At 46.9% G+C, this 16,683-nt stretch overlaps 1 protein-coding gene across 4 annotated transcripts in view; it reads right to left on the reverse strand.

Moving 5' to 3' along the window:
- Positions 1-9,420: 9,420 nt before the first annotated feature.
- The window catches only part of ETS1 (ETS proto-oncogene 1, transcription factor), a 120,693-nt gene continuing 113,430 nt past the window's right edge, over positions 9,421-16,683 (reverse strand). For all 4 annotated transcript variants that reach the window (XM_024209612.2, XM_024209611.2, XM_024209613.2 and 1 more), the window contains 2 exons: positions 12,471-12,589; positions 9,421-11,441 (listed from right to left, as the gene is read on the reverse strand). In XM_024209612.2, coding sequence (XP_024065380.1) covers positions 11,226-11,441; positions 12,471-12,589 — 335 coding nt within the window. In that variant the 3' untranslated portion in view covers positions 9,421-11,225. The remainder of the gene's footprint in view (positions 11,442-12,470; positions 12,590-16,683) is intronic.

Here is a 16,683-nt window from a genome sequence, read left to right on the forward strand (position 1 = left end):
GTGCCCAGAGGCAAGGGTCTGAGATGAGCTTAAGCGATTGCTCGTCTTCCTGGGAAAGGCTCCAGCCGCTCCCCACTGCCGCCCCTCCCCCCCCCCCCGGCCAGAGCCTTCCATTGCTATGTGGAGCAACACACAGAGCGTGGACACAACGTTCTTTTCACTGTGGTGTGCAGCTGCACAGACCCTACTCACCGCCACCAGGGAGCGCGCAGTGCGGCTATACCCGAAGTGCCGCGCCCGTGGGTCACCCAGTAAGGTTAAGCTTAAAGGGGCCTAAGGACAATAACACGGCTCTTGCTGCATGAGGCGTTTCCTTCTAGGTGAGCAATATGACCCCACATGCCAATGCTGAAGGCACTTGCAAGGGAAGAGCAAGGCAGCAGCAGGAGGCGGCCAGGGGAGTATTTGTTCATCTGCAGTTGTTTTAGTCGCAACGCCCCAGAATGTTTCCTCTTGTACTATTGTCGCTGCAGGAACAATGAGGCATCTGTGTTTCTGCCAAGGCCGGGGCGCAGCGGCTCTTACACTAACAGTGCCAGACACAACTGGCCGCCGTCACCAGGGCCCCAGGTGCAGAGGCGGTTCCCCTTTGAGGCCGCCCAGACTGTATTTTGAGCACAATCGTTAAAACACTGTTCCCTTGCTCACTCTCGGCGGCACCTTCCGTGCCCTGCACGCTGTTGGCTCTGGGGCTCGCCGGGGAAGATGCAGATCGGAGCAGGCCTGGGGGGGGAGTGGGCATTCCCTCTCAGTCACCCTCCTGTCCCCATCAGGGCATCAAAATAATTAGGAAATGGAGCCTAACCCCTGTGGTTATATACAAAATTGCACACCCTAACATCACCCTGTACACCCCTCATAAGCCCTTCCCCCTTAGATCCACAACCCCCTGGCCTCTCTCACACTCACCTATGCATGCTTCATTGGCCCCCTCATCACAGGTACACACCCCTCTGGCCCCTTCCACACTCATAGCCCCCATCCCCCCCCCACACACACCAGCTACACACACTCAGAGCCCCTTCCACAGGCCCCTAAATCTAATTTCCTACAGGCATTGCTGTAAGGAAGGTAGCTGTTGGCTGAGTTAAAATCTTGGTGTTGATAACCCTCAGGGTATGTGTATACTACAATAAAAGACCTGTGGCACAGCTGCGGCTGGCTCCCCCTGTTGGGGATCCCAGACCTCAGGCTCCAGCCAGAGCCCAAACATCAACACAGCAATTGTACAGCTCCGGACCGCAGCCCACGCCCCTCATGCCCAAGTCAGCTGACCCAGGCCAGCCCCTGGTGTTTAATTGCAGTGTAGATGTACAGTAAGTGGCCAGTCCACCTCAATTCTGACCTTACTGCACTGCTGCTAGTCCAGTCCTGGCTTCCCCCACCCAGCTCAGTCCTGGTTTTAGCTTGAGGGGGATGGTGGTCTTTTGTGATGTGTACAAATGTCTCGCATGGTCTGGAATGAGGCCACCGAACTGATTTTCAGTTATTCCCTCAGCGTGATTTGCAGTGAGGCCCCCAGAGAGGTGGGCAGTAACCCTATGAGAAAGTCTTAAAGAAACAGCTGAGAACAGAGCAACCCTGTCCATTTATTTATCCGGGGCAGCTCCGCTTCGCTGCTGCATGAGGTTTCGTTGCCTTCCCCAACTTTCCAGCTGGGATGAAAGGAGGCACGAAGAGATCAAAAGATGTAGCTAAGGTCACACAGCGTGTTGGTGGCTCAGCTGGGATTACAACCCAGGTTTGCTCCTGGCTGCCAGACCTTTTCACTAACCACATGACCTCACTACCTAGCATTGTGTCAAGCATGCTTTGCGTTCCCACACTGGGGAGAGACATGCTTTCAAAGACAGCAGCCTCATTGTGTGCTAAAATGTTTCAATCGGTTAGGCCAGCATCATCCTCCAGTTTTGGGTGTTATTTAAACCAGTCCAGCTGTCAGAACATGAGGGCGTCAGTAACCATTAGCATCAGGCACTTGCGGAAACAACCTGTTGGGTCACCTCCGGTCCCATCCCTCTGCTACGCCACCCTCGTCCCCCACTCACTTCTCAACCGTGTCTTCAATACCCTGCTCAACTCTGCCCCCAAAATATCTCTCATGACAACTGTCTTAGTCCCTGGATAGATAGATGGCCACCAACCTGTCATAGTTCATATTCGCCTATGCATTTGTTGTAGGGTGACCAGATGTCCCGATTTTATAGGGACAGTCCCGATTTTTGGGTCTTTTTCTTATATAGGCTCCTATTATCCCCCACCCCCGTCCCGATTTTTCACATTTGCTGTCTGGTCACCCTAATTTGTTGCTTCCATGGTGCCTACAAGCTGTGAGCTCAAGTTATTTCCTCTTTGGCATTTCCCCATTGCACTCTGTATACTCTATATCAGGGGTGGGCAAACTTTTTGGCCTGAGGGCCACACTGGGGTTCCGAAACTGTATGGAGGGCCGGGTAGGGAAGGCTGTGCCTCCCCAAACAGCCTGACCCCCATTCCCTATCCAAACCCTCCCACTTCCTGCCCCCTGACTGCCCCCCTCAAAACCCCCGACCTATCCAACCCCCCCACTCCTTGTCCCCTGACTGCCCCCTCCCAGGACCCCGCCCCCCTAACCGCCCCCCCCATCTAACCCTGCCTGATCCCTGTCCCCTGACTGCCCCAACCTCTATCCACACCCCCGTCCCCTGACTGCCCCCTGGGACCCTCTGCCCCTTATCCAACACCCCCGCTCCCCACCCCCTTACCATGCCGCTCAGAACACCAGGACAAGCAGCTGCGCCACCCAGCCAGAGCCAGCCATGCCACTGTGCTGCCTGGCAGGAGCTCGCAGCCCTGCCGCCCAGAGCGCTGGCGGCATGGCAAGCTGAGGCTGTGGGGGAGGGAGGACAGCAGGGGAGGGGCTGGGGGCTAGCCTCCCCAGCCGGGAGCTCAAGGGCCAGGCTGTAGTTTAGAATCACAGAATATCAAGGTTGGAAGGGACCTCAGGAGGTTATCTAGTCCAACCCCCTGCTCAAAGCAGGACCAATCCCCAACTAAATCATCCCAGCCAGGGCTTTGTCGAGCCGGGCCTTAAAAACCTCTAAGGAAGGAGATTCCACCACCTCCCTAAGTAACCCATTCCAGTGCTTCACCACCCTCCTAGTGAAAAAGTTTGCCCACCTCTGCTCTATATCCATCTTTCTTTTTTCCACTACATTACGGGCACTAAACAAATATGAATAGTGTAATCTCAAGTGCTTTGTCTAATCCAATTTTCATTAACTCAAGCAAATGAACGTCCATCATGTCCCCACTTTAATAGACGTCCCTGCTAGGGGGTCTCTTTTACTGCTATCCAAAAAGATTTTCTTTTTTCAATTTAGGAAGTGACATTGACAATATAACTTCCCCGTAGCTAGAGCTGTGCATTTATCTATCGATGAGCCTAGTTAAGGGTGAAATTCCCTTCTGGGTGAAGGCTCACCACCAGGCCTTCAAGCAAGATGTTAAGCGGTGCATATGTCGAGTGCTGACTCCTCTACGCTGGGGTGAATTTCACCCATCCATGCACGGTAGGGTTGGAATATGACCTCGACACGCTCCCACAGGGCACTGAGGAGCAGTTGGATTCCCCATCCCCCCCCACACATTGGTTAGCTAATCTTGGGTCAGGGTGTGTAGGACCAAGTGCCTGCTTCATGTCTGTAAACCAATTGGAGCTCAAGGGAGGAAAAGTGGCACATCTTGCAGTTACTCCCTGCAGCAGACGGGCAGGGACAAGACTTCGCCTCCAGTCCCACAATGATTTGGCCACATGTTGCAATTTGCTGTCAAGCTAGCCCAGGTAGGTAGAGCTGCTTGAAAATTTACCAAGAGAACGGTTTTCCTTTGGACAATGCTGATTCCATGGTATCAAAATGATTTGTGGGAACAGACTGAACATACACCTTTCCTCCCTGTAGAACAGGAACTGGGATGTGGCTGTTCCATGTGTACAGGATATCATGGGGAAGAGGCGAGTGGGCGGGTAAATGGGTAGGCTGTGAGAGGCCAGGTCTGAGATGGAGGTTGGAGGCAGAGTTGCATAGGACATTGATGGCAAGGTTGAGGAGTGATATGGGGGTATTGTCAAAACGGAATTTTTAATTTTACAGAAGATGTCGACTTTTTGTTCTGATTTGTGATGAAAGGAAATTTCCAACTCTTAGAACATCCCACAGGATGGAAATTCTGCATTTTGAACAGCTCACACCTGGCAACAACTTATTACACAGAAACGCCCTAGAGCAAAGAGGTAGCTGGGAAATTGTTGTGCCTTTGAGGGGTCTCTAAGTCACAACAACTCTTAGGACTATTCTAGCAGTTGTGCACCTTGCAGGCCACCTCTTTACTGAGGACTCAGCCTAACATCAGTATTGTGTGACATAGAATTTGATGCTTTTCTTAAAGCCACAGCTCCTGGAATCCTGTGATTACATGAAAATTTCAACTTTCATTTAATGAAAGAAAAATAAGTTTCATGTCCTTGCAACTCAAAAATGTGACTGCTAAAGGCTCAGAAACCAGAAGGAAATAAAAAGAACTCCCCATTTATTGCTTGTACAATCTCCTTATTTTTATGACAATCTCACGATTTTTTTGGTGTCTGAATCATGTTTTTTGCACGCTGGCAATACCACGAAAGACACAATCTAACACTCTTCAGCAGGACGGGGGAGAAATAATCATGCTGACACCAAACCTTTATGATTTTTTTTTATTTCACATGGTTTAAAATACAATATGAAATAAGGCTACAGTATATAAAAAATTCTCCATCAAAATGATGTGCCAGCATCAGCAATTAAAACAAAACCAATCCCTCCCTTAAGAATCCATTTCAGAGGGGAGATTTTTGTATTTTTTTTAAACACACACACAGACACACACACACCGCTACATCTCTAAGCTACCTCAGTTCTGTTTTTTTTTTTAAAAAAGCACCTGCTTTTCCTCTTTTTTTTTTAATCTTGCTTTTAAATTTTTTTCACTTTTAAAAAATATAAATTATATGAAAATACAAGTTGGAAAATAGTTGAACAGCACAATATAACAATCTCTTTTTTTCTCTCTGTTTATCAGCTTTAAAAAAATCCCATGTGTAAAAACAAAACAAAAAAAGACATGTTCTTTTACTGAGGCAGTTAATTCCTGGGGATATTCCATTATAACACACATGTATACATATATTTATCATGTATTTAAAATTCTTTGGAATGTAGACAATAGCTCGACTGATGTTCTATAGACCCCATCAGAGAGACGCATGCAAAGGAAAGCACATTTGCAGTGTTTAGAATGAAAAGAAACTCAACAAGCTCTAATAACCCCATCAAGGTCACCTCCCAAACAGCGATGCTCAAAAAGTGCAGGGATTTGGATGTGTCCTAAATTTCAGATGCATATTGGAACCATTCTTTTTTTTTTTTATCTTGACATTGAGCTGGAAATCTCCTGAGAGAAGGTTACATTTTAGGCCAATGATGAATCATCTTCGAAATGTACGTCTGGAAGAGACCTCAAGAGGTCATCTAGGCCAACATCCTGTGCTGAGGCAGGACTAAATAAACCTAGACCATCCCAGACAGGTGTGTGTTTAACCTGTTCTTGAAAATCTCCAATGATGGGGATTCCACAACCTCCCCTGGAAGCCTGGTCCAGAGCTTATCTAACCTTACAATTAGAAAGATACTTCTAATATCTAACCTAAATCTCCCTTGCTTCAGATTAAGCCCATTACTTCTTGTCCTTCCTTCAGTGGACATGGAGAACAATTGATCACCATAAAAGCCCTTAGTATATTTGAAGACCTTATCAGGTCCCCCCTCAGTCTTCTTTTCTCAAAACTATGTATAACTTGGTTCGTGTCCTGTTCAGATATACCTCAAGAGTGGATTCTCACAGAATGATAATACTCTTCTGGGCAGAACCGGGAAGTGTAATCGAGTGTAAAAAACTGATGCACACACGTACACATGTGTGTATGTGATTCTAATACATACAAATGTATAGGTGTCTGTGTATCATCTTTTGTGTATTATAATCATCTACACATACACAGCGAGAGATGGGCAAATGCTGTAATGAAAAAATGTCTGTAAATATCTGTTCAAATTTTTTAAATGAATTCCCTTTGACTGAGGTCCCTTTTCTTTCCAGGCATAATTTTACTGGAAGAAAGCCACTTTAAACCAATGTCGCAGAATATTCCCAACAAGCAAACTTTGAATTCCTGAAGTATTCAACAATACAAAGAATCCTGCCTCAGCGTGGAGGGGATGGACTAGCTGATCTCTACAGGTCCCTTCCAGCCCTACATTTCTAGGCATGTAAGAATAACATGCATAGAATTAGCCTCATCCAGTTGGAAAAATGGGCCCATATCATGTGACTTGGGTGCTGAAGCACAATATGTTGGCTATTAAGTACTTGCAGTGAACTACAAGATCAAGAATTAGTCATAAAAATATTTGGAATCAATTAACAGATTTGAGAAATTCCAGAACAAAAGAGAAATTCATTGAATTAAATCTGGTTTAAATATTTGCCCAGGGTGCAATTCACCCCAGTCCAGAGGGGCCAGCACTAGACACCAGTTAACCCATCAAAATAAGACTCGTGCTGGATCTTTGCACAGAGGTGAATTGCAACCCCAGTGCATGCTCTCTTTCACACACATTCTATAGATATTGCGTGTATGTAGGTTAACCAAACTTTTTCACACCTCATAAAAGATGCAGTTGGAGGTTTAGGTGCAGGTACATATTTGGCCTTAACTTTATCTCATCTGGGTCACACATCCCTGTTCAATAGTCAACATGCATTTAAAAAAAAATCTGCAATTTTCCAGTGTATAAACAGCACACTGTGCTTTCTGTGACAGGCTCTAGCCTAGAAGGGGGGAGGGAGGGGAAGCAAATTATGGGTCAAGTCAGTACATGTCACCAAGGCTATTCTGTCTGACGCTTGTGGCATTTACATGCAGATTGCAATCTGGATGGCAAAGGATGGTGAGTAAACTTGGCAAAGCATTGGTAGGAACATGTTGGCAAAGATGGCACCATTCATTTTGTAGCCCTTCTAGATCACTTTGAGAACATATCCCTGTACGTTATGGAAACAGATTGTCTTGGGTAGAAACAGCTTAATACAGAAAATCTGCCCACAATCAACCCTCGTGGAATGAATGACTTGATCAGGTCTGGCAGAAATATTGGGGGTCAGCACACAAACCCAAGTCCCAACCATTCATAGTAAAGTAGGGGGGTAGGGATAGCGATAGCTCAGTGGTTTGAGCATTGGCCTGCTAAACCCAGCGTTGTGAGTTCAATCCTTGATGGGGCCACTTAGGGATCTGGGGCAAAAAAAAATAGTTGGGGATTGGTCCTGCTTTGAGCAGGGGGTTGGACTAGATGACCTCCTGAGGTCCCTTCCAACCCTGATATTCTATGATTACTGACTGACTTTCTGCTTGAACTGAACTGGGGGACTCTGCACTGTGACCAACCCCAGGGGACAGACACTTGCTGGGTGGGTTAGAAGGCAGAAAGAGTGGTGGGACGTCTGCCCTGGTCACTAACACCCTTTACAGGAGTAATCCTGTAAATTAAAGGTGATGATTTAAGGTCTGGCTACAAACTGCCCAGAACTGACACTGTAACATGTTAACCTAAGGGCACTTTCTGTGGTTCTATGGAACTTATAAAACCCCAGAAGCCTAGGAGAATTGTGTTACCAGTTGAGAATTTAAAGAGTCACAGGCTACTATGCTGGTTTTATTTGGGACAAGTGTATTTTGCTGGAATCACCTCTGGTTCAAGTGGTTCTCTGCCTCCCTGGAAAACAGAGCCTGAAATCTTCCTCCTTATATATCTTCTCAGAAGCCCAAACTAACTCTCTGCACTCAGCTACCACCACCTTTATCACTCAAAAGCTCCATCAAGATGCCTTCAGCCTACTCAAAGTGCAGGGAGCAGCCTCACTCAGCCTTCCCACTACAGCACAGCCCGCCGTACACAGCTATGAATCAGTCACCTTCTGGACGGGCGTTTGACTTCACATATTCTCTCTTTGCATCTAGTTTCTAGCAGGGAGGAGGAGCACCTGGTCTACAGCAGCACAACATCAGCATCTTCCTTTGCTTCCTCCAGCTTGAGCTGAACTCCAATCCCCTTTTGCATCAGCCCTCCTTTCTCACTTCTGCAATCTCTCACCTGCCACAGCTGCCAGTCCCCCTTTGCTGAGGGTTAAAGGCATTGAATGCTCAAGATGCTAGATGAGAACTGCTCTTTCAGAAGGCAGACTGTCCTTTCTTCATTCAGTGCATGCTCCTTTCACCTTCCTTCCATCACGCTTTCCTTCATCTGCACCAGTCCTCTCTGTACGTTGGGCGGGATCAGGTCTTAGCCCCAGACATGTACTCTGACACCTGGACTTCCCTGGCCCCATAGCCACCATCTGCCTTCAACATTCTTGGTTTAAACGCCCCCCTAATCAGCTTGCTACATTTTTCCATGTGTTCAGCTTTACACCTACCAGCCTGCTAAGCCAGGCTAAGCTCTCTGACACGCCGGGCCTGACTGAGTTTCAATCAAATAAAGCTTGCTTAAAAACGAACGCCCTGATATTCACAGGGCCTGAACACATGCCGTTCTTGTAGAGTCCAATGGGAGCTCAGCACCTTTGTGTCAGGGCATCATCTTTCCATAGAACTCAACTGACAGCATCCCATGGCTTCCTGTTTGACCCTGCCCTCCTATACCCCAGTGCTCTGGCTTCACAGAGATGGGAAAACAGGAAGCAAACTGGATGTTCAGACTAAATACAAGAGTGTTTTTAGCAACTTTTATTCAGAGCCCAGTTCTGCAGACCTGATACATGATCTCCCATTGTTCTGTTTCCCCTGCATTGATCTACAAAGTCTCTCCACCCTCCCACTCTCTGTATTGATTCACCGCAGAGCTTCGGAAATTAGTTCAGCCGTTAAAGAAAATATATCCAGTTCAAATATTTAATACTGTCTTTACCAAAAAAAAAAAAGATATTTAAAGTCGAAAGCCCAAATCCTACAGTCAGATTGGCAGGGATTTACCCGTGTGGATCTGGTTTCAGAATCTGGTCTAAACATTTAAAACTCAGGGCCTGATTCTCCCCTTCACTTTGGGACTGGTCCAGAATTAAAGCTAATGAAGAGTTGGCCACTAGCTTCAGTGGGATCAATCCCCCTCCTGATGTACACCAGGAGTACATCAGGAGTGATTGCTCTGAAGTCAATGGAGTTACAAAGGGCAAGGGAGAGGAGGATCAGGCCCTAAGGGATGTCTACACAGAAAAAAAAAAAAAAAAAGACCCCTGGCAGTGAGTCTCAGAGCCCAGGCCAGCTGACTCAGGCTCCTGGGGCTCAGGCTGTGGGGCCAAAAACAACAGTGTAGACGTTCAGGCTCGGGCTGGAGCCTGGGATCTGAAATTTGGCAAGACGGGAGGGTCATGGAGCCCAGGCTTCAGCCCGAGCCCGAATATCCACACTGATATTTTTAACCCCGCGGTGTGAGCCCCAGTCGGCTCTGAGAATTGCGGCTGCGGGGAGGAGTTTGTTGTGTAAATATATCCTCCATGTCTAAGCTGTATCCACACACTCCGGGCTCAAAGCCTGATCCAGCAAAGCAGTTAAGCACATGCTTAACATCAGGCACACAAATAGTCCACTCACTTCAATGGGGCTATTCATGAGTTTAAGCATGTGCGTGCAAGTTTCACTGGACTGGGCTTGTGTGCAAGGCATCTTGAGGGATTGCTCCCATTTGAGTCTGAGTTTCCATTTTGGATGTGTCTAGAATGGCTGACCGTACAGCACTGCAGGCAGCACTGGTCAAAAACGGAGGGAAAAACCATCAAAAGTTTCCAAATCATCCTTGTTTCACTTTTCATCGTTCAAAACTTTTCATGATTTTTTTTCCCTAACGCATTTTTCCATTTTCCCTTCAGCACTGACTGCATTCAAAATAGGAAAATGTCAAAACTGAACTTCTTTGCTCAGCTTAGTCACGGGGTGGGATATTAAACAAAACAAATTAGCAGTTACTTCAAAGTGTTAAAAACATTCCTTTAAAAAAAAACCACTTTCTGATTTTGAAAATGATATATGAAAATGTCAGCAACATTTTCGATACATCAGAAATTTAAAACAAAAACCATGGTTTTGAAAATATGGCTGTCCCAAAAAGATGTTTTTTAACAACAACAACAACAACAAAATTTCCTTTTGAGACATTTCATCCAGCTTTAGCAACAAACAATAGAGCAAAGTGCATGGGACTCAATGCAAATGCAAAGCATCCTCCCAGCATTTTTGGTGGCTGATTTGGCACTCATTTTCCTTCACATAAGATTCAGAGATCATAAGTCAGAGCGCTACACTTCTCCAGTGGGGTCTACATAAACAATTATTTTTTCTTCACTGTGATAAAACTCTCTGCTGGCATAACAGAAACATACATACACACACAATATTGCAAGACTGAGACCATCTTGGAGCTTAAGACTATTTTAAAAAAAATACTGGCACAAAATTTAATAAAATAAAATTTTAACAAATAATAATTAAAAAAATCTTGGTCCCTCCTAAAAAAAAATCTGTCTTTTGTGTAACAGAAAAATAACCGACAGAAAAGCAAAGGAACAATACCTGTTCTTGTTTTTTCCTATGTCATCCCCTCCCACAAAACAGGAAGTTCCACCTTCCCTTTGCCCCTCCCATCAATAAAAGAACCAATCGCATAATCCTTAGGAGTCTTGTCACTTCCTGAATTGTCAGTTTGTTGCGCTGGTAACACAGTAATCAAGGGGATCTTTTCATTAATAATGTTTCCAGATGGTATGAGATGGGGAGGGTTTATTTTAATTTTTTTTTAAGTGAGCTATATTTTTCTGGCTTCCTTAAAACTAAGAAATTCACCCTCAAAAACCTCTCAGAGAACTTTCAGATAAAAAGTTCCATCTTTCTTCTCCCAACCAAACATTGTCAGATTCAGCCAAAAGCTTGACTTTGCCCACCCTCCTCTCCCCATCAAAAATGTCAAATTTGAGTTGCTCTTGAAAAAATATAGATAGATATTTAACTGCAAAAAAAAAAAAAATTTTTTTTTAAGGTCTTGTTGAATCTCCAGACCGACACGACACAACCTTCCACACAGTCTGGCTGGTCCGATTCACTCATCGGCATCGGGTTTGACGTCCAGCATGGCATGGAGTTCCTCGGGCGTGTAGCCCAGAAGGCTCTGCAGGTCGCAGACGAAACGGTACACGTAGCGCTTGCCGGCCGTCTTGTGGATGATGTTCTTGTCATAGTAGTAGCGAAGCCCACGGCTCAGCTTCTCGTAGTTCATCTTGGGCTTGTTTTTCCTCTTGCCCCATCGCCTGGCAACCTGGAAGAGGAGAACAAAGGTGAAGAAGGGCTCATAGATTAAGTGTAGATATTAAAATAAGTCTCTTCCTCCTGGCTTGGCTGGGTGATAAGGGGCTGGGAGCTTCTGCCGCTGGGAGAGCTAATGGTGATAAGCTTTTTCTCCCCCTCATCATGAAGAATGGACTCAGGGAGGAGTTGCATGTCAGGGTTTGCAGAGGGCCAGCAGATCAAATCCCTCCTGGGCTGGTGAAACAGCACCCATGGATTCTGCTGGGGGATCATGAAGTGGAATCAGATGAAGACAAGAGACGGGGAAGGGGATAATTTTAGGCTCTTTGGGGCAGTGACTGTCTTTTTGTGCATACAGCGCCTAGCATGCTTGGGGCCTGGTCCACGGCTGGTGGCCTCTAGAGCTGTGCAAATAACATCGAGGGGAAATAGTGTCGGGTAAAACTGAAAACAATTTTTTTCAACATTTTTGGCAAATCAAGAAAAATTGTTTTGGCTCCAACTAAACTTTTTTTTTTTCTTTTACAACGTTGCAATATTTTGTTTCAATTTCAACCATTTAAACCATTTTTGACTGTTTTTTTAAATACAATTAAAGGAAATTTTGAACTGAAAAATGGAAGCGCTTTATTTGTCTCAGAATTATCTTTCCTCACGACAGAAACGATTGGGCAAAAATGACACAAAGTGGCGATGCCTTTTGCTGTTGCTGAATTTTCATTTTTCACCAAAAAACCCCAACTTTGGTATGAAATATTTCACCTAGTTTCTAGGTGCCACTGCAATACAATTCATAATTGCTCATTAATAATCAGACTTTCATGGGCACTCTCTAAACCATTGATTTTTCCAGAAAACATTGAGGGAGCAACACCCTACTACCTTGTTCCACCCCCCCCTACACACACACACACACACACACACACACACACAGGATCATACTGACAGGACTTGTAGCATCTCAGCCATGAAGAGAGAGGACTTAGATTATTCTCCTAAGCATTTTCAATGGTCTCTGATCAGTTATAATGGGCCATACCTCGTCTGGGTCCGAGAGCTTGAATTCCCAGCCATCGCCTGTCCAGCTGATGAAGGATTGGCAGGACTTGTCGGTGAGCAGCTCCAGCAGGAACTGCCACAGCTGGATGGGTCCACTGCCTAGGAATGCAAAGAAGCCACAAGTTGTTAAAACCAGGTGAGCCAGGAATGAAACCGATGCAGATTTCTTTCCATCCATCCTCCTCCAGGGGAAGAGGCACGCAAGCAGATGGATACAAAATGTGTTGGCTGTTTGTTAGTACAGAGAGCACTGGGACCTGTGACTCTGGTTCTGTTATATGCTCCACCCCTGACTCGGATGCCTTCAACTCCCTTTCTAAACTCCGTGGATGCACTTGAGGCCTTCTTAGACTTCGGGTTCCTTGAGGCAAGGCCTATGATTTCCTCTGTGTTTATACATTGTGCTTAGCACAGTGGGAGCGTGATCCGGGATGGGATCTTTGAGTGCAACCTTAATATCAGTTATTATTAATATTAATAGGTGGTGTTCACTGTATACAAAAACTGACATCTCAGGGGCCTACAGTAGCAGTCCAAGTGAAGATCTGAGCTGAACTGGCAGTTTGAGAGTTAACTTGTACAGGTAAAGCTGCTTCCTACTGCAGTCCGAGTGGAATGTTCAACCACTGGAATGTTTCACCTCAGTCTAAGTTACATAAAGAGGATTATTTCTTGGCATTAAATAGGGAGGAATCATTTTTCTGCCACTGAAGAGCTGTCTTCGCTTACATGCCAAAAAGCTCCCAGCCACTGCTCGAACTCCTACACTATCACACGCCGCCTTCTGACCTTTGCATTCTGCTTCATGGCTGTGCACTGAGATGTGATAAAGGGGACATAGGTATGAAAATTATTTGGCCTCTCTCCAGGACATGTTGCTGCAGGAACCACCTACATAAACTCGCAGAGAACAAGAGGCAACTCAGTGCAGCCGGCACAGCTATTGCTGCAAGGAACAGGGTTGACTGGGCAGGTGGGCACCTGGGAAGCAGGAAGGCATTTCTGATGAGCGCTGTAATAACGTAACAGAATGGAGGGTAGGCAGAAGGTGGTCTCACAGGTTAGCATCTTGAATAATTCCAAGACTTAGAACTAGAGCCTCTGCGAGATTGGAGTGTGCAGGCTGACACGAGGGTCTTCTGTACTAAAGGTGCTTGTATATTTTCCAGCAGCGTCCTAGAACACTGCAAATAGAATCCCTCCAGGCAATGACATCCTGAAATCAGCTGGGCCTGAATCCCTCTGCACACTGTGCAGCTTGGAGCCAGCAGAAGAGGAGAGCTTGCAATGTCCAACCAACTCCTAGCTGGCCAGAAGCAAGTTCCCCGGGTGATTGTTCTCATGATGTATCATCATGGATACGGAGGTGAAGGGTCTGTGGGTGAAGCCTCCCTTGTTATATACATTTGAGTCATAAAAAGCTATTTGTTTTGCAGCTCCATTGCAAGTACCATATGGGTGCTAATTTTGGCCATCGGCTATTTGTCAAGAAACGGCAATGCACGCGTGCATCTGCTGTCAAAACCCTCCCAGTGATCATCTTGTGAACTTTCCTGTGCTTTTAGTCCCAGCTGGCACTGTGTGGTGTCCACTTGTCTGCAGTGTGCAAGTTGGTGGTTTTAAATCCGAACCGTCTCTTGCTGACTAACTTTTTCCGTCTGTGTCAGGAATAACGATTCCGGGAGGACAGCACCCTTCATCTGATCAGCTGAAAACAAACAACTTGTTTCTCTACAGCAATCAGATGCCCAGGGATGCCAAATTCTCCTTGCTCCCAGAACTGATTTTCTCTAGGGGGCCTCAGCTGTACTTGGCTGAGGCTGGACAATTAATTTAAAGGCACTATACTCCCTGTCTATCTGCATTGTATCTTACCATGCCTCAGGGCATCTGATTCCTACGTGCAGGGATGGCGCTTCAATTTAGGCGACCTAGGCGGTTGCCTAGGGCACCAGGATTTGGGGGGGCGGCATTTTGCTGCCCTCGGCGGCGGGGGGGTCCTTCCGCGCTCCGAGTCTTTGGCGGCAATTCTGTGGCGGGTCCTTCACTCGCTTCAGGACCCGCCGCCGAAGTGCCCCGAAGACCGGGAGCGCGGAAGGACCCCCCCCGCTGCAGAATTGCCGACGGCGACCGGGAGCGCGGAAGGACCCCCACCTAGGGCGCCAAAAACCCTGGCGCCGCTCCTGCCTACGTGCTTAAGCAGGGCTGACGCAAGGTACATAGCACATTGCCCTGAGAGATTGTGGCTTTACACACTTTCCAGTAAGGCTTTCACTGGATCAGTCATATGCTGATTGACTCCTAAATACTGATCTCTTCTTTTCACTCATGTCCCAGGCAAAGCCAAAATGGATGCCCTCAAGCCAAAACCTGTCTGATTAGCACCTTTCATGTGGGGCCACACCTAGAACACGGTGTTCAGCTTTGGGCAACGTACTTCCAGCAAGATAGTGACACATCTAAGAGGAGTTCAGAAAAGGGCAAACGAAAATGATCCAGGGAATGACTTACAAGAAAAGAATTACATATATAAAGCTGGGTTAGGCAACAGCTGATGTGAGGGAAAGGAGAACAGACTGATCATGGCAATGGGTGTACGCCTGAGCTGGCAGAAGGGGTGGCTAATGGAACATTGGGATGAAGTTACTTGATGACAATTCACACTGCATGTCAGGATAAAATTCCTGCTGGTGGGAATCGGAGGATGCGGAATAATCTGCCAAGGGATGTGATGGATGATGTCCTATTGCTTTTGGAGTCAGAGATTCCAAGGCCAGAAGGGACCATTGTGATCATCTAATCTGACCTCCTGTATAACACAGGCCAGAGAACTGCCCCCAAAGAATTCCTGCTGGAACAAGTGCAGATCTTTTAGAAGGAACATCCAAATTTTGATTTAAAAATTGCCAGTGATTGGGACATTTAAAACTATTGGGAACTAGACAAACCGCTAGTAGAGAGGGAACCATCCTGCCTGGTGAAGGGACAGACTAAGGCTATGTCTACACTACAGAATTAGGTCGGATTTATAGAAGCCGGTTTTATAGAAACCGGTTGTATGCAGCCGATTGTGTGTGTCCCCACCTAAAATGCTCTAAGTGCATGAAGTCGGCGGACCGCGTCCACAGTACCGAGGCTAGCGTCGACTTCCGGCGCATTGCACTATGGTACCTATCCCACAGTTCCCGGAGCCTCCGGCGCCCATTGGAATTATGGGTTGAGATCGCAATGCCCGGATGATGCAAAGCAGTGCCGCGAGGGGTTCTGGGTACATTGCGTCAGGCCCCTCCCCCGCCGTCACAGCAACGGCAGACAATAGATTCGCGCCTTTTTACCTGGGTTACCTGTGCAGACAACATACCACGCCAAGCATTGAGCCCGCTCAGCTCAGCTCACCGTCACCATATCTCTTCCGGGTGCCGGCAAACGTGGGACTGCATTGCTAAACAGCAGCAGCAGCTTACTGCCTTTTGGCGGTAGACGGTGCAGCATGACTGGTAGCCTTCATTGGCGATCTGGGTGCTGGCAGCTGTGGGGCTGGCAGCCGTAGGGCTGCATTGCACCAGCCCCTTGCCTTTTGGTAGAAGATGGTATATTACAACTGGTAACCGTCGTCATCGTACTGCAGTGGCTGTCGATCATGGGCACCCGGGCAGACAATGATGGTTATCAGTCGTAGTATGCTATTTTCTGCCAAGTGCCCAATATTGTCTGCTAAGCACCCAGAAGAGGCCGAGGGCTATCTGGGTGCTGGCAGACATGGGGCTGGCAGCCGTGGGGCTGCATTGCACCAGCCCCCTTGCCTTGATGATGATGGTTATCAGATGTATTATTCGCAGGATGGGGCAACATTGCTATACAGCAGCAACCCCTTGCCTTTTGGGCAGAAGATAGTATATTACGACTGGTATCCATCGTTGTCATACTGCAGTGGGCATCAGATCGTGCAATAGACCTGAAGGCTTACTGCCAAGCGCCCAGTATTTGCTGCCAAGCACCCAGAAAATGCCAAGGGCTATCAGTCATGCTGCGCCGTCGTCTTAAGATGTAAAAAATAGATTTATTCTCCATTCATTTGCTTCCCCCCTCCCTCCTGCTAAACCCAGGCTTTTGAGTTCAATCTTTGGGGGGGGGGGCATTCTGTGTGACAGTTGTTTGTGTTTCTCCCTGATGCAAAGCCACCTTTCTTGATT

Source organism: Terrapene carolina, unplaced genomic scaffold (genome assembly GCF_002925995.2).
Source record: "Terrapene carolina triunguis isolate 2854851 unplaced genomic scaffold, T_m_triunguis-2.0 Scaffold374, whole genome shotgun sequence".
Lineage (NCBI taxonomy): Eukaryota > Metazoa > Chordata > Testudines > Emydidae > Terrapene > Terrapene triunguis.